Genomic DNA, 24,286 nt, shown 5'->3' on the forward strand with positions numbered 1-24,286 from the left:
CTTAGAGATCTTCTTTGCCGCCTTTTTTGCGGACTGAGAGGAGGAGGGGGGAACCGCTAAGGCTTCACTCCTTGTCGGAGGATTTTGGGGCACAGACTCCATCTTGTGTGGAGAGGTAGAAACGTGAGCCGTTCTCAGTTTATCTACTGCCTCCAAAGCCTTTTCCCAGAGAATGGCCCGAAGGCGATCTGAGCGGTTCTTACGTGCTTGCCTTGAGAACTTCAGGCAAAAAGCACAGGACTCTACAACATGAGTCTCCCCCAAGCAGAGCAGGCATAAAGAATGCCCATCCGTTTTCGAAATCTTCTGTCTGCAGTTGGAACACTTCTTGAACAGGCCTTGGTGTGCCATAGGCACCAAGACAAGACAAAACAACAAAAATATTTTTTATTTTTTGGGGGGATAGGAAAGAATAGAAAACTGTAGAAGCAAGAAGAAGAAGGAAAAATAGATAGATTTTTCAGCTCTGGTATAATAAGAACGCACTATACCACAGAGAAGTCTCCAAACGCTGTTAGCCCACAGGCGGTTGAAGAGAACTGGGGGGATTAGGCAGGAACGCTTGAGCATGCTCAGTGGACGGTGGGGGAGGGGTTCCCGCCTAAAAGGTTTTCAGCTTGAGAAGTTTCCGACCTGGCCCTGCGCAAGCGCAGAGCCCATATGTGTGATGCACAGAGACCACGAAGAAGAACCATCTTTTAAAAAGTCAGATAGAAAACAATATTGTTTGCATAAATGTGTGCATGTATGGATCAACTTACTGGCCAATCATGGGTTAACTTTGTTTTTACCCACAATCAACCCAAAGTTTCCAGGTTCACATGTTATGCAGCAAGCTATGATTGGGTGACTGGAGATTCAAAGCAGCCGTGGCATGTGGTCCAGAAAACCATGCAAACTAGGTCACTATAAAGCTACAGAAAGACAAAACAAGAAACATCTTACCAAGTACAGTTAGTTGGACTCTATGGCTCTGAATACTAGGAAGCTTATTCACTTTACACTGGTATTTGCCAGAGTCAGCTGGCTTTAAGTTCAGGATTTCAATGCTAGCATCTCCAGAAGCTGGACTTGGATTAACAAATTGTACTCGTCCAGACAAATGATAGTCATCATAGACGGTGTCTCTGTTGTACAAGATTACCTGAAAGGAAAAAAGAGATTGTATCATGTATGTTCTACTCCAGCCTTCCTCAATATGGTGCCCTCCAGTTGTGTTGGACTGCATCCCCTAGTAAGCCATGGAGCACCAACCTGGGGAAGGCTGTTCTTCTCAACGCAATTTATATTCTTAAAATACAAAATATATTTTCAGTGAAACAGATCATATGAAGTATTTTAATTTACAGTTTGACAGCACACACACACTTCACCTAAAATGAAATTGAAACCTATGCAACAACTAAAAATTTAAAAACTTGCACTTACTGGTTTTTCTTCATTTGGTCCCAATAAATTCCATTCAATGTCAAGTGAGCCTTGATCTCTTTGTTCAAGAGTAAAAGTACACTGCAACCGAGCTTTCTCTCCTTGAGCCTGTGTTACCTGAGTCTGATCAGTTGAAGTTATTATTACACTCTTCGTTAGATCTAAGAAAAGCGATTGTAAAACCAAAACTTTAAAGTCAACACATTAAATATTCAAACAAAAAATACAAATGTGAATATATGTGTGTGTGTGTTTTTAAAAAAATGCCATCTGTTTGTTTCATTAGACATCTAAACAAACATGATTTTTAAACTTCTCCTGAAGACATCTTGACTTTACCATGGTGTTTTACCAGTGGAATGGAAACAGCATGCATGATTAATTTCCCTTCTGCCATGCAGCTCCCCAAATCTGTTCTGGAGGGCTTTTTATATGACAGTCACTGTGATCTCAAAAGCTCATAACCGCTTACTAACTAGATTCTCACTCAGAATTATTTGGTTTTCAATTTAACATAGGAATCAGTCTATTTGTTTAATCCACCTTTTCCCTATGTCAAACAGATAAGTAAGGAGCAGAAGTGTCATTGTATTGAACTGTGGAGTGAAGAGACTTCTGTAGAATTCGAATATTCCACTGTTGAGATGTTGTTAGCAGACTAATAAGCATCTCATGATCTCAATGGCCTATTCATCACAAAGTGAACGATTTGATACTGTTCCCTATCTTTGAATTCAAACATGTTGTCCAGCATGAGACAGCACACATCTCATTAAAATGATATGCCTGGCAATTTTTCCATATTTCCAACACAAAACTAGTATCTGCCATATTGCCCACATAAAGATATTGTCTTGTATTTCTGCACATATCTTTAGACTACTTCTAACATAGTTCAAAGACACTGTACTCCCCAGTACAGGAACAAAAAATTAAGTGTTAAGCATTGTAATTGCTGCATGAGATTATTCTGAGCATCCATTAATTGTCTTGCTTGCATTAGTATTTAACTCAGAGGTGTCCAATGTGGTGCCTGCAGGCACATAAAAAAATTTTTTTATCCATTTTTAAAATATACATGTATAGATTTGCATGAAATGCATACAACCTTCTAGCAATTATACATAGTTTTCAACAAAAGCAGACCAAATATCCAAATAAGTATCCATTTGAAGGTGATGTCTGCATGCCAGCTGTACAAATATTGAAAGCATTGTAAGGTATTCAATCCATTGCATTACAGCAGGTGAGTGTTTATCATTTCAATTTTGTAATATCAGTCTTTTAGCTGTCAAAGGGGTGCAGAGCTCATTTACGCTGGTCCTTTGTTAGTTTCCATGAAGTAAATTATTTAAGAGCGTGTGTATTTATGAATATTAAAGACTGTTCCAGTACAAAATTTATTTATATAATAACCGCCTCCAAAAAAGAAGCAAATACTGGACATTGCTTGAATATAATGTTTAAAAGAATCATTAGCTGTATTGCACCACAGCAATTAACCCAATTAGACAATACCTTATTAAAGAGACATTGTGATGTCTAATAGACACGAAACAAGTTTTTGCTGAATAAGATGCAACGTAACATCCCTAGATTATTATTTATTGCATTTGTATACTGCCCCCATAGCTGTGATGCGAGCCAAGATTATGCATTTTGAGGTGGTGCCCACAGCATGTTTTCAAAAAGGTTTGGGACCCCTGATTTTACATTTTCTTTTTCACCCTTGCAGTGTACTCTTGGAAATCTGATCGTAGAATTACGGGTAAAATAAAGAATTTAAGTGAACATTTTATTTATTTATTTTATTACATTTTTTTACATAGTCAATGCAATGCCTACATCCTATTTAGAAGTTTGAAACCCCCATGCAACTAAATTCAGCATACTGACATGTGGTTTGAAAAGTATCAAATGCACAGTAACGTGAGATAAGTTCATTCTTTCTCATTTTTGCAGCATATGTTATTAAGGTTGGGGCTATAAACATCTGACTCATCAATTCTCAACAAAAGAGCACTGCATTCCTCATATCAACCTATCTTCAACAAAGGACATGGAACATATTACTATCTGCCATGTAATTTTACAGCTAAGTCATAGAGTTCTGCTTTCAGATACAGTTTAATTTTAAAGAACTGTATGGGTTGTTTTCCTAAAATCCAATTGGGGTTCTTGGATTTAAAGCTTTTGGCAGTCTTTTCTGCATCATCTCCTCCTGGAACATCAGTGTAATCCTCATTTGCATGCTACGCTCAAACGGACAATATATTTCTGAGACACACATTTAGGCAAGCCAGTTATTAGAACATATCTGTACAATGGCCAAACAACTCCTCCAGAGATATTCAAAGAAAACACAAACATGATTTTACAAGTTTTGCAATCCTGCATATGCATTTACACACTTTCACATTTTAAAAAGAGACTTGGATGATAAAGTATCTTTTTAACAATTATCTCATTTAAATTTAAGGCCATAAAAAGATTTGTACTGAATTAGTTAAAAGCCCTATTAAGTCCAGCATTCTGTTTGCACAGTGACCAAACAGATGCCTATGGGAAACGCACGACAGGACATGAATGCAACAGCACCCACTCATGTTCCCCAGCAGAGGCATGCTGCCTGATACTGGAGGTAATCTATAGCCCCCATAACTTGGAAGTTTCATCATCCACAAATTTGTCTAATCTCCTTTTAAAGATGATCCCCAGATTCTAGTATAATGACAGAGGGACAAAAACATCTCCCTATCTTCTGTATGCCATGCACAATATATGCCTCCCCATTACTCATTTTTTTTCTAATAGCCCCAAACCTTGTAACCTTTTCTCATAGGAGAGTTGCTCCAACCCCTTGATTATTTTGTTTGCCCCTTTGTGAACATTTTCAAAGTCTACAATATCCTTTATTAAGTGTGATGATCAGAACCATACACAGTATTCCAAATGCAATCGCACCGTAGTTTTGTATAATGGCATTATGATATTGACAGTTGTCATGAACCAGGAATAGCCTGTTGGGATTTTTTTAAAAAAAGGATATGTTACTTCATATAAAGGATTAACAACTCTTTTATGCAATTGAACCAATGAAGTTCTGGTGGTCTAAATTTTCTTAGTAAAACGGATGCATACATAAGTGTTTTAGCTGTGCATATTTGTAATATTAGGGCTAGTTTAAGCTATGATTCAAGAAGTAAATCCCATTTTTACAAACCTTATGAAAATATAGTTTTAAGGGAAAAGATTAATCTAGAATTAATCAAAATAGCCTTCTTTTTTTTACCACTAACACATTCACAACATTTTCTGAAACTCTTGTTTTTGAAATAAAAGTTAACTGAACAGGTTTCCTAGCAACAGCAGTTGATGACCTTGCTCTAGAGAGACACAATTATCAACTTCATAAACCATTTGTATTCTTACTGCTGCAGTAAAGAAGATACTAGTAAGTTGCAATGTTCAAAAAGATTGTTGGTAGAAACAAAGAGGAAAGAGATTATTATTATCCATTATTTCTGTACTGATATGCACCATATATGGCAACATGGGAGAGGGCCTTTTCAGTGGTTGCCCCCCGACTGTGGAATGATCTCCCCGATGAGGCTCGCCTGGCACCAACATTGTTATCTTTTCGGCACCAGGTCCAGACTTTTCTCTTCTCCCAGGCATTTTAACAGCATTTAACAACGTTAAGTTTGTTTTTAATGGACCCCAGAATTGTTGTTTTTAAATGGATACTATTATTTTTATACTGGTTATTATGTTTTTGATGGTTTTTAAATTTTGTATACTTTTAATGTTTACTATTTTTAATTGTTGTAAACCGCCCAGAGAGCTTCAGCTGTGGGGTGGTATATAAAAGTAATAAAATACGTAAATAAATATTGTAAAAGTCTGAATTTAATACCTATCTTATAAATTAACCTTAAATCAGGAATGTGGCACACTAAAATCAGGACAAAGAATGGGGCATCAAGCTTTTCTTAGCACAGAATTCTTTGTACTTTGATACATTTGCAAAACTCCCATCTCCTCCTTGTCTGGGTTTGGACAACACAATCACCCATGATGAATGAAATAAGCTACAAAGGTTTATTTGATCCATCTTGAGTACCTTGTCATCTGGCAGGTTTTTTTTTAACCTACAATGGCCTTTTGGGCCAAAATAACCCACATTGAGTGGGTTATTTAAGCCATGTCAGGTTATGTCGTCTGGTGACCAAGTTGCGAGGCAAGAGTGGCAGAAACCATTGCCATTTGCTAGTGCGCCCAAGCCACTGTCCATATTTCCTTTCCTGCTCTGATAGTAATTACAGTCAGGTTGGCTCCATAATATATGGAGGATATCGGTCTTCCCATTTCCACACATGGGGAAATGGTATTGTTTTTCCCAGCTTTCCCGCTGTTGCATCCCTGCATGTTACCCAAACATGCCAGAGTGCAAGGGTGGGGGGAATCTGATATCCTTCATTTCCCTAGTGTTCCGCCCCGATTTTCCAGACAGGGCAGCTTCAAATCGCCAATGGCTCCATGGCTCTTCATAGAGTTTCATTGCAGATTTTTAGCTGCCCCATCTGAAAAATCAGGGGGGGGGAGTGAAAACGAAAATTGGGGGCACCACAGTCCTTGCAAGGCATTGGTTTTCACCCCTCTGATTTCCTGCTTTTTAAATTGTTCTTGGAAGCCCATTTGCACACCCACACTCCCTGTTTTTCTGAGATGTGCCTTGTTTCTTCTGAGGAAGTAAGGGTGCCAGACATGGGGGCAGGGTGGAAGTGGGTACAGCCAGCTACAACATGACAGCAATGGAGGTATTCATCTCATAAGTCTCCTGACCCCAATAAACTGTTACCAAAAGCTGGTGGGATAGAAGGAGGAGAGAAAACTCTCAACAGGCAAAAACAGTCTACAGTCTGCACTTGTGGACTACTAATTTTCAGGAAGATTACAAAACACTTTTTAATGTGTTTCATATTCACTGTTGTTCCCCACCTCGATCCAAGTGGAGAGGTGGGTAAGAAAAAAATTATCACATAATACATGGATCACGACATACAATGAGGCATGGAAAGGGGGGGGGGCAACCTACAGTTATTATCTTGGGCTGTCGATTTTTAACCTTGTACTTGTGTTAGGGTAACAGAAAACAATAGAAATGTTTTAAAAAATTATGTTTCACAATCACTAGTATGTTCCATCTGTAAAGTGAAGACAGACTAGAAAAAATTGCCAATTTTGCAAATGCTTGATAACACACTACATATATGCTACTTAGGTTTTGTGACTTTATATGTAGTCTATGGATGAGATAATATGCTTGAGTTATTAACTCTGTGCATATTTCTAGTTTTTGTTTTCTGCTTGTAGCATTTTGTATTAGTCCTGGTTATGATAAATGGATAATGGCAATCCAATATTATCTGGAGAGCCAAACTTTCTTATTGAGTTAGAATTCCACTCATGATTATTATGTTTGGTAGAGACCATTAAAGTTGCAATTCTAAACATACTTACTCACAGTAACACTTCTGAGTAAAAAACTAATATGATTGTGATGCATGAACAAGTTGAGGTCTCCCCTTTTAGTGCAGCCTGATGTTTTGCAACACAAAATGCAACTTATGATCACAAATATAAACAGAGTGAACACACCAGTTGCAAATCCTTTAGATCTGTTTCCTTGCTCAAACTGGAAAATTTAACATTTCATTTCATAAAATCAATTAGCAATTATTTATTTATATTTTTTATTTATTTATTTATTTATTATACTTATATACCGCTCCCATAGCCAGGGCTCTCTGGGCCGTTTACAGAAATTCTAAAATTGAGATAAAAACAAGAATACAAAATTTAAAACTCTGAAACACAGTACATACACACATAGAGCATTAAAAACCAATTAAAAACTAAACATGTGGGTAATTAGGATGTGCCGCCATATGCCCGGGCAAAGAGGAAAGTCTTAACCTGGCGCCGGAAAGATAGTAGCGTTGGTGCCAGGCGAGCCTCATCAGGGAGATCATTCCAGTCTGGGGGCCACCACCGAAAAGGCCCTATCCCTCGTTGCCACACTCCGAGCCTCTCTCAATTAATAACAATCAATGGATACACCAGTCAAAGTGGGCAGTTTCAAAGTTGCAGTTTAACATTTTTCAAGTAACTATGAGTGTGTACGTACACATGGTTGTATCCAATTGTGGCTTTGCAGTAGTGGAAAGCACTTGTACTTGGTCATGGTGGGGCATCCCATTTTCATGGAAATTTTTCAATTTTTCCATCCCACTTACTACTGTAGCCCTCTGCTCTTTGTCTCATACTGTTAAAGAGGGTTCCTCAATCCTCAGGCACAGATGGGGGGAGTGTTACAGTGTGCCATAGGAGGAGTTGGATATATCTCACCTTGCGCAAAGAACATGCTCTCCGCTAACACAGAGACATCACTAGATAAAATCAGTAATCCAAAAATGTTAAATCATATCCTAATCTATTTAGTACATCAAAATATTTTCCAACAAGTTTTCTAGAAAACCAATACTGCTGACTGTACGTTATCTTGTTTAACTCAAGTCAGGGGTATTTATATACCCCCTTTCCATATACTGTACTTGATTTGAAACTGATAATACAAATAATCTAAACTAGCAAAAATCATGAAGTAGTCTATTTCAATAATATTTCATTCCAGCATACAATTCATTTTGCCAGAGCAGACACCAACATTGTAATTGACAGCATTCAATTGTAATGTCTGTAGAAATTGTAATGTTTGTAGAGGTATTTGTAGAAACTATTTAACTAAAAACCTAGCAGAGTTCAATCACAATAAATTGCTTGGTGGAAGCTGACTTCATTTCTTTGTAGAGAATTTATAGTGGTCACACATAAGCCATATAACATAGCATTGAATAATGAACCTGGAAACATTTAGTTGAGATTCAAGAAGTACCATTTTGCTTAGAGAAAATAGTTTAAACAACACATACCACATAGTTCTATTCAAGCTATAAAAAGCATACAAATTCCAAGAATTCAAAGTCTGTGGTTTTAGTCACACCAAACTCCAAATCTTCCAATTTGTAAAGAAGTTCTAGATGAAGTCTTATTCAATAAAGTTCAATTGTTAAATGCTTACTTTTTATCCTAACATGATCCATATCTTTACTCTGAAACCTCAGGATCCTAGTAAGTGTGCTGCCTGCAGTATCAAAAACGCTGTTGTTGTGATATCTGTAGATATGCCTAACTCCACTAAGCCAATAAAAATTTGAGGAAAGTAGATTCATTTGCTTATTCAACTTTACTATAGTGGACTATATTTCAGAGTAATTAATGTAAAGTATATGCATCTGTTGGCTGCTGTATCGTCAACAGACTATAGCATCTGCTATTTACATTTTAACTAACTTGTGTGAAAAAAAATCTAATGCAGAGGACGATCAAAGTAGAAGCTTATTAGCACAACAGAGATGTGATCGTAATAACTTCTACAATATAATTAAAATGACAAATTCTTAGGAATACTTAGCATTTGTATGTGGATGTAGACACTTTATTATGCCTCAATATAAAATGCCAGAACACTGACATAGAGTGTTCAAATCTGAAACTCCTTCTCCCACATAAGCCAAATAACAATTTAACTTTACATGTGAACCAGGTCTTAATGTATGTAGAAGCCCTTATTTATTTTTCTTTATAAAGAGAGAAAATCAGAGAAATGTATTTCAATTAAATCTTTTTGGAAAGAGTTTTGCAGAAGAGAGAAAGTAATTAAACTTTCAAACTGGTCATCAATGAAGTTTGTTTGTACAAACAGTATTACCCTAGAGAAAACAGACTATTCCTGACATCAGCTAATCAAAGACCTACTATTCCCTCTGCTACAGAAACAACTTGGGAAAATTATAAGTGTTCAGCCACATCATTTGCTAATAAATATGTGAAGTCTTCCCAAAAACCAGATTATTATTATTATTATTATTATTATTATTATTATTTTGTTACCAAAAAGTGATCAGTCTCCTAACAATTGATGCCTAAACAGCTGTTATATAATAATAAGAGAAAATAATTAATACAACTTAGGGGGAAAACAATACAAAGAAGGAGAGAAAAGAAGAAGAAAAAAGAGAAAAGAAAAACAGAAATAACTAAATAAACAAATATACTAATTAATAAGTGTGCTGTATGATTTTCATTTGTTGTTATAATGTCCAAATGCATAAAGCTGAAACAGATATATAGTGTTGTAATTCCAGTTGTGACGTATGTTGAATAAATCTCCACCATATAGCATAAAAAGATAGCGGTTCTGTTTTTCCTTGGATTAGAAGCAAATCTTGAGTTATTTTTTCTGATATTGCCACAGACCATACATTTCGGTACCATGCCAATAAGTTCAAATTGTCCAATTTTTTTCCACTGAATTGTCTAGCGAGCGGCAGATGATATTTTGTATAATGTATACAGAGGGCAGGGACGAGCAGGAAAATGGAAGTTTGAGGGACACAGCAATCCAGGCAGTGTGCATCTGCCTATCATTGTGAAGACAGAATTCCAAAACCAAGCATACTTAGAACTCCTTTGGGGATACTTTTTTTTTTTTTAGAAACAAACTTATAGAAATATTATTGTGTCAAATAATACATCTGAATCATGGCAAACCCTGAATGAACTTTGATTTTAATGTAGCTCCTAAATCTAGTAAACCTAAATTAAACATCAGCTGTACAGTAGCACTTTCCAACATGTTAAATGGGCTTAGTACATCCTCTAACTCAGTGGTTCTCAACCTTCCTAATGCCGCGACCCTTTAATACAGTTCCTCATGTTGTGGTGACCCCCAACCATAAAATTATTTTCGTTGCTACTTCATAACTGTAATTTTGCTACTGTTATGAATCGTAATGTAAATATCTGATATGCAGGATGTATTTTCATTGTTACAAATTGAACATAATTAAAGCATAGTGATTAATCACAAAAACAATATGTAATTATATATTGTGAAATATTTATTTCTAATTACAAATAAATTACCATTGGAAATATGTGTTTTCCGATGATCTTAGGCGACCCCTGTGAAAGGGTCTTTCGACTCCCAAAGGGGTCGCGACCCACAGATTGAGAACCGCTGCTCTAACTGGATATAACTTGATGACAGCTAATAAAGTACTTGTTTACCATTGCTGAAACCAACACAGCATTTTGTTTCACTTGGACTTTTTCCTATACAACCAAATGCTACTGGTGGCAATATGGTAGATGCCAATACAGTTTATACGATTTGTTGTGCAAACACTCTGCAAACGTATTCATACAACACTTCAAAAAATTGGGAAGAAGGAGTACACACAGTAACAGCAGCAAAGGAGTGAAATGAATAGGCAAAGCTCCAGCAAGGCCTTACAACAATGACACTTATGACGTGCTGTACCTCACAGCTAGATGGCCTCCCCTAGAGAAAGTTGTGTTTCTTTTTCTTATCCATTTTGTCCCAATAGTGGGTCAACTAAGAATTGTTCATTCCTTTACTGGCAGCACTTCCTGAGTAGAAAGCAGGCTATATGCCTTAAAATTGAAAACACAGAGAAAACCTAGCTGCATATCTGGGTGTTGTTGAAATGTTTTGGGGGAAGTCTCTTTCCACATTCACTGCTTGTCCTCCAGCTGGAGTAGAATATTTGGCTAGGGGATGTATTGAGAGCTGATTTAGCAGCTAGGAATTGCTTCAGTGGTTAGAAGAGGTTTCTGGGGCCACATCCCGTCCTATCAGAACCACCATTTGATTCTTCCTACTTTTTGGGAGTAGAAAGGTAATCACAGTGAGTAAGTGACAGGAGGATATGAATATTGTTGAACCCAGAAAGAAGGGATACAGTACCTGATGAATAAGAAGGAACCAGAATAAATTCACATCTGAACAGGCCCACCAAACTTCAGTTCTTCAATGTCTATAGCTCTTATTTCTTAGCTAAAGTTCCCACCCTTCTTTCTGGGCAGCTTCTACTCAATACATCCAATTTTATTCTTCTGTACTGGTCACAGGAACTTCTGTACTGGTCACAGGAACAGGCAGAAGCATGCTCTGCTATCAAACCAGTATGAAAGGAGAGAAAGTCTGCCTGTTATGGACCCTCTTTAGACAATCCCCAGTATTTGCAGGATTAAACCCCAAAGTAAAGGGGGTTAATGCTGCTCATGGGGGAGTGTGCTGGATATTACTGTGTCATAATGCCCTCTCTCAATCTTTTTTTCCTTACCTGAACCTTTTATATCCATTCTAATTGTGTTTTATTTTCCTCCTTTATTCTATTAACTCTTTAGCTGTCCATCTCCTTTCCCTGCCTCACTCCATTATAACTCTTCTCATGATCCTTCGTCAGAGCTTAGATTTTAATAGGGTAGGCAGCATTCACGTTGGGTAGTATCCAGTGTTAGTCCTATGTAGAGTAGAGCCACTGAAATTAATGTTGTTTAAGTTAATCATGACTAACTTAAGCCTCATTCATTTCATATGGTCTACTTTAACTAGGACTGATACTGGATACTATCCACTGAATTTAATTTACTGTAGAGGTTTTAAGAGTTCCTTTAATTTACACTGATTTTTACAGCAGCTGTCCCTGTTGACCATGAACACATTTTTCCAGTCTCAGGGATGACTTAAGTAATCAAGGTAAATGCCATAATCCATTGATGTCAGCCGGTATACCTCACCACAATCCAATCCAAAAGTATGAAACACTGCCTCTCTAAGTGCACTCTATCACAGAGACAGTGATTTTATCTCTGTTCTACTGAACTAAAGACTATGGGGCAGGCAAGAATAGACCAGACCATGCTATATTCATACTTGCCAGCCCTGCCAGCTCTTATCCAGTTAGTGCCACAATACCCTGCTGCCACAGCTTGGTTGCCTATGCGCTAGCCAGTCAATCCCATAGAATGGTATGAAGGAGCAATTTATACTGCACTCTTACCTTAACCCCACAGGCAATTTGAGCATAACACTAATTCTGCACCAGCTACAATGATTGCCAGTGTGCTTCTGAGCCAAATTTAAGGTGCTTACCATTACCTTTCAAGTCCTAAATGGCTTGGGACCAGGTTATTTGAAGGACTGTCTGCACCTAGTCCAGGCCGCAATATTGTCCTGCTGATGTGCCTATTTGGTAAGATCTACCAGGCTGGTGGGCACAACTGCCAGGCACTTTTCTGTTGTGATACCAACTTTATGGCACAGTCTTCCACAGAAGGAATACCTTTTAAACAAGCCTTAATGACTTGGATGTTTCAGCCCACTTGTAATTGATACTGGCCCATTATTTATATTTTACAGTTTTAACATACACTGATATAATATTGAGTTTTTAAATTAAAATTGTATTTTATGCTGCTGTTTTAGTTACTTGTATTTTATATATAGCTGTTGCATGTTTTTATTTGTAAACTGCTTTTAAGGGTTTTATTTTTAAATGTGATTTTTTAAAAATAAAATAATAATAATACATACATAAATTGGCATATTCCCTCTTTCAAATTCTATTCTCCCTAGTTTTTCTCACAACCAGGCCTCTACTAGCCTAAGGGCCCAGCTAGAGGGGAGGAGGGGGGAATTAGTTTTAAACCTGCTGGATTGTGCATTTGCAGAGAGAATTAGTAGGTAGAAGACTTGTGCACCTCTTCCTATAGATCCTCTCTTGCAAATTTCCCTCGCTGATGCTCCTTTAATATTAATACAAGAGAAATATGGAATTAAAAATCCTGTGTTTCCCTTGCAATATGTAGCTCTGCTCAGACTACTATTGAGAGAAGTGAATTAAGTTTCCAAAACATAAGCACTCAATGAATTGCATCTTGTCTAAGATATAGACCTGGGTCGCATGACACACCAGGCTCACTGTAGGCTGTTAACTCCCAACTGATTGCTCTATTTTGAACATGCAATCTCCAATCAGGAATTGTCAAATCATGCAAATCTGACCATTGTGGATTATTTGAGCGTTAAACAACCTTTGCATAACTCTACTACAAACTGTGGGTTATGCGAGGATTGTCTTACCTCAAATAACCTATAGCGGCTAGATTCACATGACATGGCAACCCCCTGATCAAGGGCTGCATATTCAAAATGGTGCTCAGCACATGCCATCAGGGGTTAAACAATCTGCAGGGAGCCCAGCATATCATATGAACTAGGCCTATGAGAGAGAAGACAAACTCCAGAACCCTTTTTTCTTCCCCCAAGTTTTGGTGTCCCCTTTTGCTATTTTTGATGCAACAGGCTAATACTGGATTCAAAACTGATAAAAATCTACCAAAGAGTTAGGAAAGCTTAAGCCTGACAGTTATGTCCTGTGACAGTGGAAAGTTTAATATTGATCCAAATCCTTTATGTTTTAATGTTAAGTTAGTGGATGTCTTACATTTTCCCAACTGAAAGGTAGTATTAACCCAATAATCTAAGTTTATGTTATCAAATGTGTATGTGTGGCAAAAAGAAAAGAAACAGAAAGAACAGTACTATATGTACTATTTTATAACTGACAATTGATTATGAACACAATCATGATGCCATTGTGAGGAGCATTACCACCAACCTCAGTAGGGTTGTAATTTAATTCACGACCACTACATACTTGAAGAAAAACTGCACTGTTATTGCTGCTCAGAAACATTTTTTTTGTGCACTGCAATATCTTAACACGTCCAAACTGTGTTCAGCAACCATTCAATCCAGTCCTTAACAACTCTTTAGTATGCACTACCTGTTACCATGGCTTTAACCACTGTGGCTTTATTCACCATAATTAAAGCTGTGGTTTAAGGTGTCTTCTGAACAAGGCCAGAATCACCTATAAATGACAATTGCCTAGGTCACAAGGGGGCAGCATGAAAACAGACGTACAGGGCCTTGTCTCCTTAGGAGACACCCCTTTGCCTTCCATCCCCATTCAGTGAGGAAATACACTGCCTGTTCCTTGCCCTCTACCCAACTGTATGCCAGTTGCTGTGGAACATGAGTAGCTTTGTTGGCTTCCCAGAGGTATCTGGTTGATATTATACAAAGAGAATACTGGACTAGATAGGCCTTTGGTCTACTCCAGGAACTCAAGAGTGGCAAGAACAAGATATGATCAAACTTTAGTCTATGGAAATCATGTTAGGGAACCATCATGTTGAGAACTATTTCATTAAATGATGCAGGAAGGCAAATTAAAAAGCCTGCCCAAAGTACATAAACAGTTTCTTAAACCATCTGAGTCTATTTCCAATCTTATATGGGTTTTCATAAATTAACTTGCTTGTTCACCATGAGCGTTTCCACATCTGACTAGAGCCCATATTTCCAGAAAAAACATCTGCTTGTAGGGCAGTAACTACTACCTCTTTCTTAATGGAAAACTTTGGGGAGCAAAAGTAAATTCACTGTGGCCTGTTTTTTTTAAGGAGTGAAAAGATAGGAACTCCTCCTTTCTCCATGGAGGGAAAATGAGGGGTTGCTTCTCTTCCTGTAGGATTTTGCAGCAAAGTAGCCCAACTTGAAAGAGAGTAAACACTCATCTGTCCTTCCAGAGAACTTTGGGGTGTGAATTCTTTCCCTTTACACTGGATGTCCACAAGGAGGGATGTGTGGTGGTTACAAGTAATTGTTTAGGTAATAAGCTAAGCCCAAATTTGCAGACCTCTGAATGCTGTTTTCATCCTTAATTAGCCAATGTACAATAAACTGGTATTGATTATTGCAAGGGGAATTTTTCTAACATTCAGCATGGCACTTGTAGAGCAATATTAGCTACCTATATTTCAGTATAATTCTGTGAAGAGGAATAATTATTCTGTAACATTTGGGGTAATGACCTTAAATCACCTATTTTGTATTTTAGAAATTCACATTTCAAGTAAAAATTAAACATGGCAATTAATAACAGAGCTGAGTTAAAATAATCCTTCCTTATAAAAGATTTTAATCAACAATTACTTTCAGTACTACAAACAGTAAAATAATAGGGTCCGATTCTAATGTGTTTTTTAAAAGTTAAAGCAGTTTTCTAGTTCTATGCACTTTTAATGAAGTATTGTTTGATGACCAAACAGATTTTTTTTTACCCCATGAGTAATGACACACTTACTCTGGAACATCAACAATGGCATGAGATATTTCAACAGGAAACAAAAAGCTGAAAACTGCTGAAAAGCTTTTATTTTCCATAACTTTTAACCCCACAAGTGTACGCATTAGGTCCTGATTGCATTGGATCCTGATTGCAAGCAATTTAATTGCTAGGTTTTAAGAGAAGAAAATAATTACAAGAGAAGAGAAGCAGCTTCTCAACATTAAATTCATTACATTCTCTTTACATTATCACTCAATTTTAGGAAGAAAACTCTCACCATAAACTTGGCATTAGTATAGATGCAAAGATAGCAAACAACGTAATTTAATTTGTTGTTAAAAAAGTTAGGAGCCCAAGAGATATATATTTATTGGGAGAGCACCTGCACATGTAATTTTAATAATATCTTAAACAAAACACCTACGGTAAACATCTGAACCTCAATACTTGCCAGGCAAAGCATCTAGGAAGAGGCTTAACATCAAGACCAACCTATCCTCTTCAAAGACGTTTCAGCAGTATTTCTAGATCCCAAGAATGATACACTAGAATAAGGCCACTCAGCACAATTTTGGGGACCGCACTTCCATTTCAGAAAGCAATACTGCACTATAGTGCACACATATTTTGAGGCATGTACATAATGCAAGAACTCTTATTTCAACATATGAAGCTGCCTTATACTGTCAAATTGTTTGTTCACATTAGACCATACTGTCATTCCAACTGGCAGGTAAAAGACTTTCTCACTTTTGCAATTGGTAATGCCAGAAACTGATCATTCTGCATACACTATTAGTACACCACCACTGAATAGTGGCCCTGCCCGTTTTGTCAGTTGTACCAAAGTAGCACAATTGGCAGTTGGGAGTGCTCCGACCTTGACATACTTGTGTATAGGGTTAAAATGTAAATTTTATATTGTAAAACGAGTTCATTTAGAAAAAGACTGTACTTTAGCAAAACAATCTTATACAGGTTTATACTGAAGTTAGCCCCATTTATTTCAATGAGACTTAAGCCACAGCTAGACCTCAGGTTTATCCCTGGATCATCCAGGGGTCAAACCTGTTCATCTAGGTGACACACAGGGGATCCAGTGCTCAGGCAGGGGTGAACCCTGGATGATCCCAGGATAAACCTTAGGTCTAGCTGTGGCCTTACTCTCAAGTGAGTATAGAATTGCAACCTAAATGCAACTATTAACGCTTCTATTTTATTTCCAATATTTCAACTAGCTTCTCCAACCCCTCCTTAGAAAGGAGTCAAATTTTGAAGAGAAGCTAAAAATGACTCCAAAGTCAAAGAACACTATACGGTGTTTTTGTTTTTTAAGTGCCTTCCAATTCTTTTTAGAAGTACTGAAACCTGGCATTGGGGGGGGGGGGGGTCGGGGAAAGAGTAAGAAAGGACCATGCTTCTGCTCTGATCAGATATTGCAGGAAGAGGCTAGCCCCTCCCCCACTATTATTGGAGCCCTTCTGGCGCTACCGGCTTGACTACTGTTGAAGATCCATATAAACAACGTGTCTGGAATCTTTCGCCACTACCGCTCTCGAACAAGAACATGTCTTTATACTGTGTGTTTTGCCGCGTAGTTAAGTTATACGGCTTTGTTTTGGGGACTGGGGATTTCTTTTCTTTTTTTTCTTCGTTAAACATTAGGAACCTTTTTTACCCCTAAAGAAAGAAGTGGGGGAAATATACCCTTAGAGAGAGAGAAAAAAGCTACCCTACATCACACAAGCGAATCTTGCCTGGCCCACGAGTACAGAGAGGAGGACTTTGCTATGGGGCGTGGAGAGGGGCGGCTAAGCTAGCCTGGCGCACACAACAAAGCCTCTGATCTCAGTCAGGGTGAATCACCAGAGGGGGGGCGGGGGAGGGGGACCAGGATACCTCCTGCCTTCCCCACGCCCCACAGGGAAAGGACTCACAAAAAGGGCCAGACCAATATCGCAGAAGGGGGGGGGGGAGTCAGAAAAGAAGTTGTATCTCAGCTTAAAAAACAAAATAAAATGGAACTATGTGGGGAACCAATAGCAAAAACACTTGGTACCAGGCAGAGACAATCCTATTTTTCCTCACCCCATCCCTTATCTTTCTCATTCCAGTAACATACCCCCCTCCCCTTTCAATGCTAATTACTTTTGAAATACTCGCTTTTTAGATATCAAGGAGCCCCATACACTCCGCAACCACCCCCACCACCCCCAACCTCCCTCACCCCTCTCCAGCCACCTCCACCCGCAACTCAAACTCTTTGTTCCGCCACCTCCCATAGAGACTTCAGCGAAAGAAGCGCTGGGGAGCTCACAGAGCCGGCAGAAGAAACGCTGCGACTCCGGAGGAGGGGAGGGTGGAGACGGGGACAAGAGGTGCAGGGACGGTGCGTATCAGCGGCGCGGTGTGAGGCAAGGGTCGGGGCTTAGGAGTTGGCGAGGTCCTTTCCCCTCACCCCCAGACTCCGCTCCCCTTTCTTGGCCGTAGTCGCCGTCGCCCCCTCCTCCTGCCTTACCTGAACACAGGAACAGGAGAGTCCACAGCAAGTGCGGCGGCGGCAGCAGCAGCGACTCCATGGCGGGGACAGCAACCGACGACAGCCAGGGAGATGCCAACAACTCGCGAGTGAATTTCCCCAACGGACACGCTCCGCCTCGCGCCGCCCTCCTCGGTCCCCCCTCAGAGCCCAGCAGGTGAAGAGCGGCCGTCACTTCCGCCCGGCCACAGCCCCCGCCGCACGCCCAGCTGTACTGGCACACGGAGAAAGCGAGAGCGGCTGAACTCGAGGGGGGGACGGCCTCCTCGCTCACTTATTTAGTAGCCCCCACCCCACCCCCACAGGCCCGAAACTCCCAGCCTACCCAGCAGTGCAGGCGCGGAGAAAATGCCAGCCAGGCAAATGCACTTTCGCTCACCCTACCGCCCACAGCCTCATATCTCTATCTCTCACATACACACGGAACTCCAAACAATGGCTGCAAGCGCAGAGCGCTTACTGAAGAGCTGCATGGCTCAGCTACGCCTGCCTTGGCACCTTTCAACGCCTCGCACAACTATGGGGAGAAGGCGTAGCGTTTCCTCCCCACCTTTCCCATATCTGCTTAGGAGTGGAGTGGGGCCGTTTCTCTATATATTCAGGCGGCTAGGTGTACGAACTGCAGCGGCACTCCCAAGCTGCGGCACAAAGCGACCAGGAACGCGCAGGCCACTGTTAACTTCGCACGCTGCCTGTAGCAAAAAGGCAGTGGCTCACATACTCCCGACAACAACAGGCGCAGTCAAGGGAGATAAACATTCCCTGGCTCCAGAGCGGAACCTGTGCACAAGTTACACCCCCTGGGCCACCACATCTCTCTCTGCTGAAAGGAAGATTCGTATCAAACACAATAGGAACAAAAGGACTGCAGCCCTAAAGAACCTATCCAGATCTACACCAAGCAGGATATGACACTTTGAAAACGGGTTGAAAACTATAGAGTGTGTCCTGGGGCCCAACAGTTGTCACTACTGTTATAAAGCATTTTAAAGCAGTAGTGTAGATCCTGCCCTGCAGAAATACCCCCAAAGTGCAGGTAGGGCTCCAGGAACCAGTCACCCAACTTTCCACAAAATTGGTCTTATGCAGTATATTAATTTCTGAATGGCGCCAAGGCTCAACAATGACTAAAAGTCACAGCCTCAAGTCTAAATCCCATATTAAATCCCTGAAGTTTGTGTGATCATGGTCGTAATTGTAGAGAGGGGAGGTACTTAACACATGCTCAGGAACTTTTAAGTGAGCCTCAGATTTCAGAGCAAAGTCCCAAAGTTGCCAATTTGCCTTTAGGAGATTTCTGCTAGTTGGGTTAAACTGAGCAAGGGTGCCCAAGGTCATCCAGTAAATTTAACAAGTGGACAGAATTGACACAGGTTTAAGTTTCAGTAAAAAATGAATTTTGGTGTTTGCTGGGCTGATAGATTCAGAGGGGACAGGCATATGTATTCCAGAGAGCACCAATATCAGAGTAGAGAATTATTATTATTAATTATTATTATTATTATTATTACTATTATTATTATTATTTGTATACTGCCCCATAGCCGAAGCTCTCTGGACAGTTTACATAGGATAAAAACACTTAAAAACAATATACAAAAAATTTAAACCACAAAAACATACAATTTAAAACCACAAAAACAAACCAAGGCTAATTACATATTGCTAAATGCCTTGGAGAAGAGAAAAGTCTTGACCTGGGGCTGAAAAGATAACAATGTCGGCGCCATGCGGGCCTCGTCAGGGAGATTGTGCCTCAATTGGGGTGCCACCACAGAAAAGGCCCTCTCTCTTGTTGCCGTCCGAGATTCCAAAATGGCTGCCATTTTCCCAGAAGGTAAACTGAAGCTAAAAGAAAAGTTTACTTACCCAAGAAGCTGAATACAAGGTAGAGTTGGGGTCTGAGTCCCAAAGACCAGATTACATATTTGCCACCACAAAGCACAACAAAATGCCCATAAGACAAATAAAATGCTGAGAGAAACACACACACATATGCAAAACACACATCAAATACCCACAACAAACAAAAAACAGATATAACACCTGCCACACCAAAAATAAACAAGCACACAGCCGCAAAAACAATTGTCACCACCAAAAAACCAGGCAACTCACACATGTACCTGATAGTCATAACACACTCCTCACTGCTCTCTCTAACCAGTTTCCAAGACACTTTTGCCACCCTCGCTAGCTCCCAGGATGCTCCTTACCACCCTTAGCTTACATTTTTCTTTCTCCTGATTGTGTTGCAGCTGCCTGCCATTTTTATTTTCTAAGAATGCTTATGAAGCCCACATTAAGCCCAGAAGCATTATTGGAACTAAAGATGATGCTGGAGGCTAATGTTTTGCTTTGCAGCACACCAGCCTCCTAGTTTTTTTTTTCCCCTAAAAGTTTATTTTTTTAGTAAATCATTAAAATATGTTTAAAATTAGGAGGGAAGGGAGCCTGTGTTTGTTTGCAGGCACAGAGGTGTCCATAGGCACCATGTTAGGGACCCCAGGAAGAGATATTGAGTTTGGCTAAGATGATTTTGCTATAAGTGATAGATGATGGCACTCTGTTAACTAAGCCTTGACAATTTTGGAGCATATTAGTGTTTTAAAAATGTTTTAAGGTAAGGTTCAATATGAGTTTGCATGAGAAGAGGTTATGAAGAAGGTTTTGTGTGTTGATATTAATGATAGAGATTGTATCCTGTAACATTCTGTTTCTTCATTCTCTTAGAGGGCATAAAACTCGGTTATAATTCTGATAGGCTTCAAACAATTAAAATGTTCAACTAAAAGAAAAACATCCCTCGGCTGCAACCACACCTTAGCTTGGTTTTGCTAATCCCTTCCATAACAAATTCGTATTGTACTTCAAGCAATTCATTATTTAACTCTGCTTATGTCCACCCACAGATCTATTTTGATATTAAGAAGTAGCACAATCAATATTATAAAAGCAGTATTTATTATGTCTTTATTTATTATTGTTGTAATGTAAGGTATTTATGATTTTATACTGCTTTTATCTTGCTTTTTATACTGTATTGTACGTGCTTTTATGTAAACTGCTTAGACATCCTGGGATGTCAATCAGTATAGAAGCAGCTTAAATAAATAAGAGTGCAATCCTATCGCTATCAGGAATCGTATGCAGAGTGGGAGCCATGCAGAGGCGATCTTCACCTCTGTGCTCCAGTCTGCCCTGCATTTCTGCTAGATGGGCATTTTGTCCATCTAGCAGCAGCGCCTCAAAGAGGGAGGGAAGGAGACTGGGGTGGCCATAGGAAATGGCATAGCTAAATGGGGCAAAATCCCGGGGTGATCCCCGGGATCGTCCCTGTGCGTCCACATGACGCACAGGGGATCCTGGGATCAGGGAGGGATGATCCTTCCCTTACCCCAGGATCTCTCCCTACACTTTAGGCCTGCTTTGCTGAGCCTGAGACCGTGGAACATGTGTGAAGGCGTCACAGTTTGTCCCAGTTCCTTGTGAGGAGCTGGGACCTGCGCACGGGGCGCAGAGCTCCTCAGGAGCTCTGTGCCCATCGGGGTGGGGTGGGGTGAGTGAGGAATTTTTTTAAAAAATGAATAAAAGCCCTTACCTTTTGTGCACGAGTGCTCGTGCGCATCTTCTGTTTCTTTAAAAACAAAACAAAATGGTGGGCGCGACATCCTCTCTTCCGTGAGATGTTCACCCCTCCATTGCGCAATAACAGTTAGGTCTAGCTAAGGCCACAGCCACCCTATCTCTCCTCCCCTCCCTGCCCCTAGGAATGCCCTCTTTCTTCCATTTCCACACTCCGTTTACCAAGTGCAGAAAGTCAGCTGACATGGTTCTCTTTGCTCCAGCTACAATGGGAAGGGGGAGAGGGTGGGGAGCGTGGTTTCCTGGCTTCCAAATTGGAGCCCTGTCTATGAGGTTGGCATCAGTAAACTAAACAATCCTGTCTTCCCCCAGATGCTGTCTAGAGGGACATAGGATTGCTCCCTAAATCATTGAAAGTGCTGCAAATTTGGGAGGAGATCTGTGATGCTTACTTGTTTAAACCCAATATATGTCACTTATCATTGAAGTTGTCATAGTTTTCTAGAAAAATGCTGAACAGCACACAGGCACAAGAATATAAAATAAACTCAAACCTGGAGTCAGTGAAATCTCATATAAGTCTTGGCTCACTTTCAAGAGTCAAGTGATGCTATTTCTATGTAAAATGCAATTGGTCTTCGTTTAATCCATGGCATTTTTTCTAGGATTATTTATTTAATACAATTTAGCATGGGTAGAGTCTGGAAAAGCCGACTTTACAGAAAATTTTGATTTATACAGTCTTTGGGTCTCTTCTGACTCTATGCTTCCATAAATAAATAAAATAATCAGAATTTAAAAAGAAAAGCTATTACAAGAAAATGGAGGTAAAATACATGAAGATCTGAATTAAACAACATAGGTACTAAACCAGAATCCCCAAGGCATAGGTGTCATAAACTTAGACTGCAAATAAGAACATGGCAATAAGAGAAAGAGAATTATGCAGAAAAATGCAAATACGAATATTGAATTATACCATTACATTATTATCATAGAATCAAAAAGTTGGAAGGGACCTTGAAGGTCATCTAGTCTAATACAATATGTGCAGTATGTGCAACACTGGATGGAGCTACAACATCCATGACAGATGGCTGTCCAGCTTCAGCTTAAATACTTCCAGTGTAGCAGAGCCCACCACCTCCCATGGTCATCTGTTCCACTGTCAAGCAGCTCTTAATATTAGAAAGTTCTTCCTAATGTTATTTGCTTCCCTGCAATTTCTATCTGTTGATTATAGTCTGCCTTCTGGAGCAAGAGAAAACAACACTGCTCCATCTTCTGCATGAAAGCTTTCCAGATATTTAAAAGACTGTTATCATCTCTCTCCTTAATCTTCTCTCCTCTATGCTAAACATGCCCACCTTCCTAAACTTTCCTGCCAGTCTTTCTGCTCTAAAATTTAGATTCACAGACATGTACTACTGGAAAATAAATGCCAAAGACTGGAAAAAACTGATTTCACAATTTACTAATTTAAAAAATTCACATAATCTTTCATAACTAACGTGTTAGTCATATTTGTCCTGAAAGGGCTAGTATTTTTCCCAAACATTCCAGTGGGAATAAATGTCTCAAGAATAGATTCTGGTTAAAATATATAGATGAGAAGCAGCATAGTGGATAGAAAATGTCTTATAGTTACAAAAGTGTTTTTTTTAAAAAATGATTGGGCAGAATTTGACACTATTCCTTCCTTGTCCCAACGTTACACTACAAAACCAAATTTCTTTCTGCTTTCTATGGACACTAATACAGTCAAGAGGGTGTAGTTCCTCCTTGCTAACAAAAAGGTGATATTAGTCACTTTTTGTGGTAGATGACTTCTGCTGATGGGAACCACAATGCCTCCATTTCTGCTGAAATAATGAATATGTGAATGCGCCCTGGCATCTTTTGAAATCATTGGTTACTGTAAATAAAGCAGCTTTTACCTGCCAGATCTGAGTCTCTGCTTTCCTGATAAAATTACAGGGGAAGCAGTAGATGTGTGTCATTTTTCCCCTTGAGAGAACAATTGAAAGTACTGTTTACCCTTTACAAAGGCATTCACTGTGCTTAACAACTTCTTTAGCTTTTCTTCTAGATCAGACTAAACAAATGCTTGTGAAAGGTTTCACTAATATATTTAGCATGTTTAGATCTCTTTCTCCAAAAAGAAAAGGGTAGAAAATTACTATAAGAAGTTGTGGTTTGCCAAATTAGACTGATGATCAGTCATACTTATTAAACAAGTCATACAGCAGATGTGTTTTTAAGCTATTTCAGACTTCACATGAAAGTCCATAACTTGCATAAACAATGAAGAGTCCTATGGCATCTTAAACACTAACAAATTTATCATAGAGTGAGATTACTGGACTAGAGTTTGGCGTAATACATTTGTTAGTGCTTCTGCTGCAGCAAGCCTCTTTGTTGTTTTTGCTGCAACAGACAAGCAAAGCTACCTCTCTAAAAATGTTAACTTCTTTCTGTTTTTTAAGCAAGGAATTTATTTTTCTTTGCGGGCTGTCTTGTGCATATTGCACATTTAAGGAAAAGGGGGTGGAGGAAGAGAAAAACATTCTATATGCATTGAGATATCTACCCTATGACACTT

The 24,286-nt window shown here is 39.3% G+C and overlaps 1 protein-coding gene across 1 annotated transcript in view; it reads right to left on the minus strand.

The window, feature by feature from the left end:
• Window positions 1-18,673, minus strand: part of CXADR (CXADR Ig-like cell adhesion molecule) — a 57,661-nt gene extending 38,988 nt beyond the window's left edge. Inside the window, exons 1-4 of the mRNA XM_063126749.1 lie at window positions 18,650-18,673; window positions 18,079-18,313; window positions 1,429-1,589; window positions 946-1,144 (exon numbers count right to left, since the gene is read on the minus strand). Coding sequence (XP_062982819.1) covers window positions 946-1,144; window positions 1,429-1,589; window positions 18,079-18,313; window positions 18,650-18,658 — 604 coding nt within the window. The 5' untranslated portion in view covers window positions 18,659-18,673. The remainder of the gene's footprint in view (window positions 1-945; window positions 1,145-1,428; window positions 1,590-18,078; window positions 18,314-18,649) is intronic.
• Between the last annotated feature and the right edge of the window lie 5,613 nt (window positions 18,674-24,286).

Source organism: Elgaria multicarinata, chromosome 5 (genome assembly GCF_023053635.1).
Source record: "Elgaria multicarinata webbii isolate HBS135686 ecotype San Diego chromosome 5, rElgMul1.1.pri, whole genome shotgun sequence".
Taxonomy (NCBI): domain Eukaryota; kingdom Metazoa; phylum Chordata; class Lepidosauria; order Squamata; family Anguidae; genus Elgaria; species Elgaria multicarinata.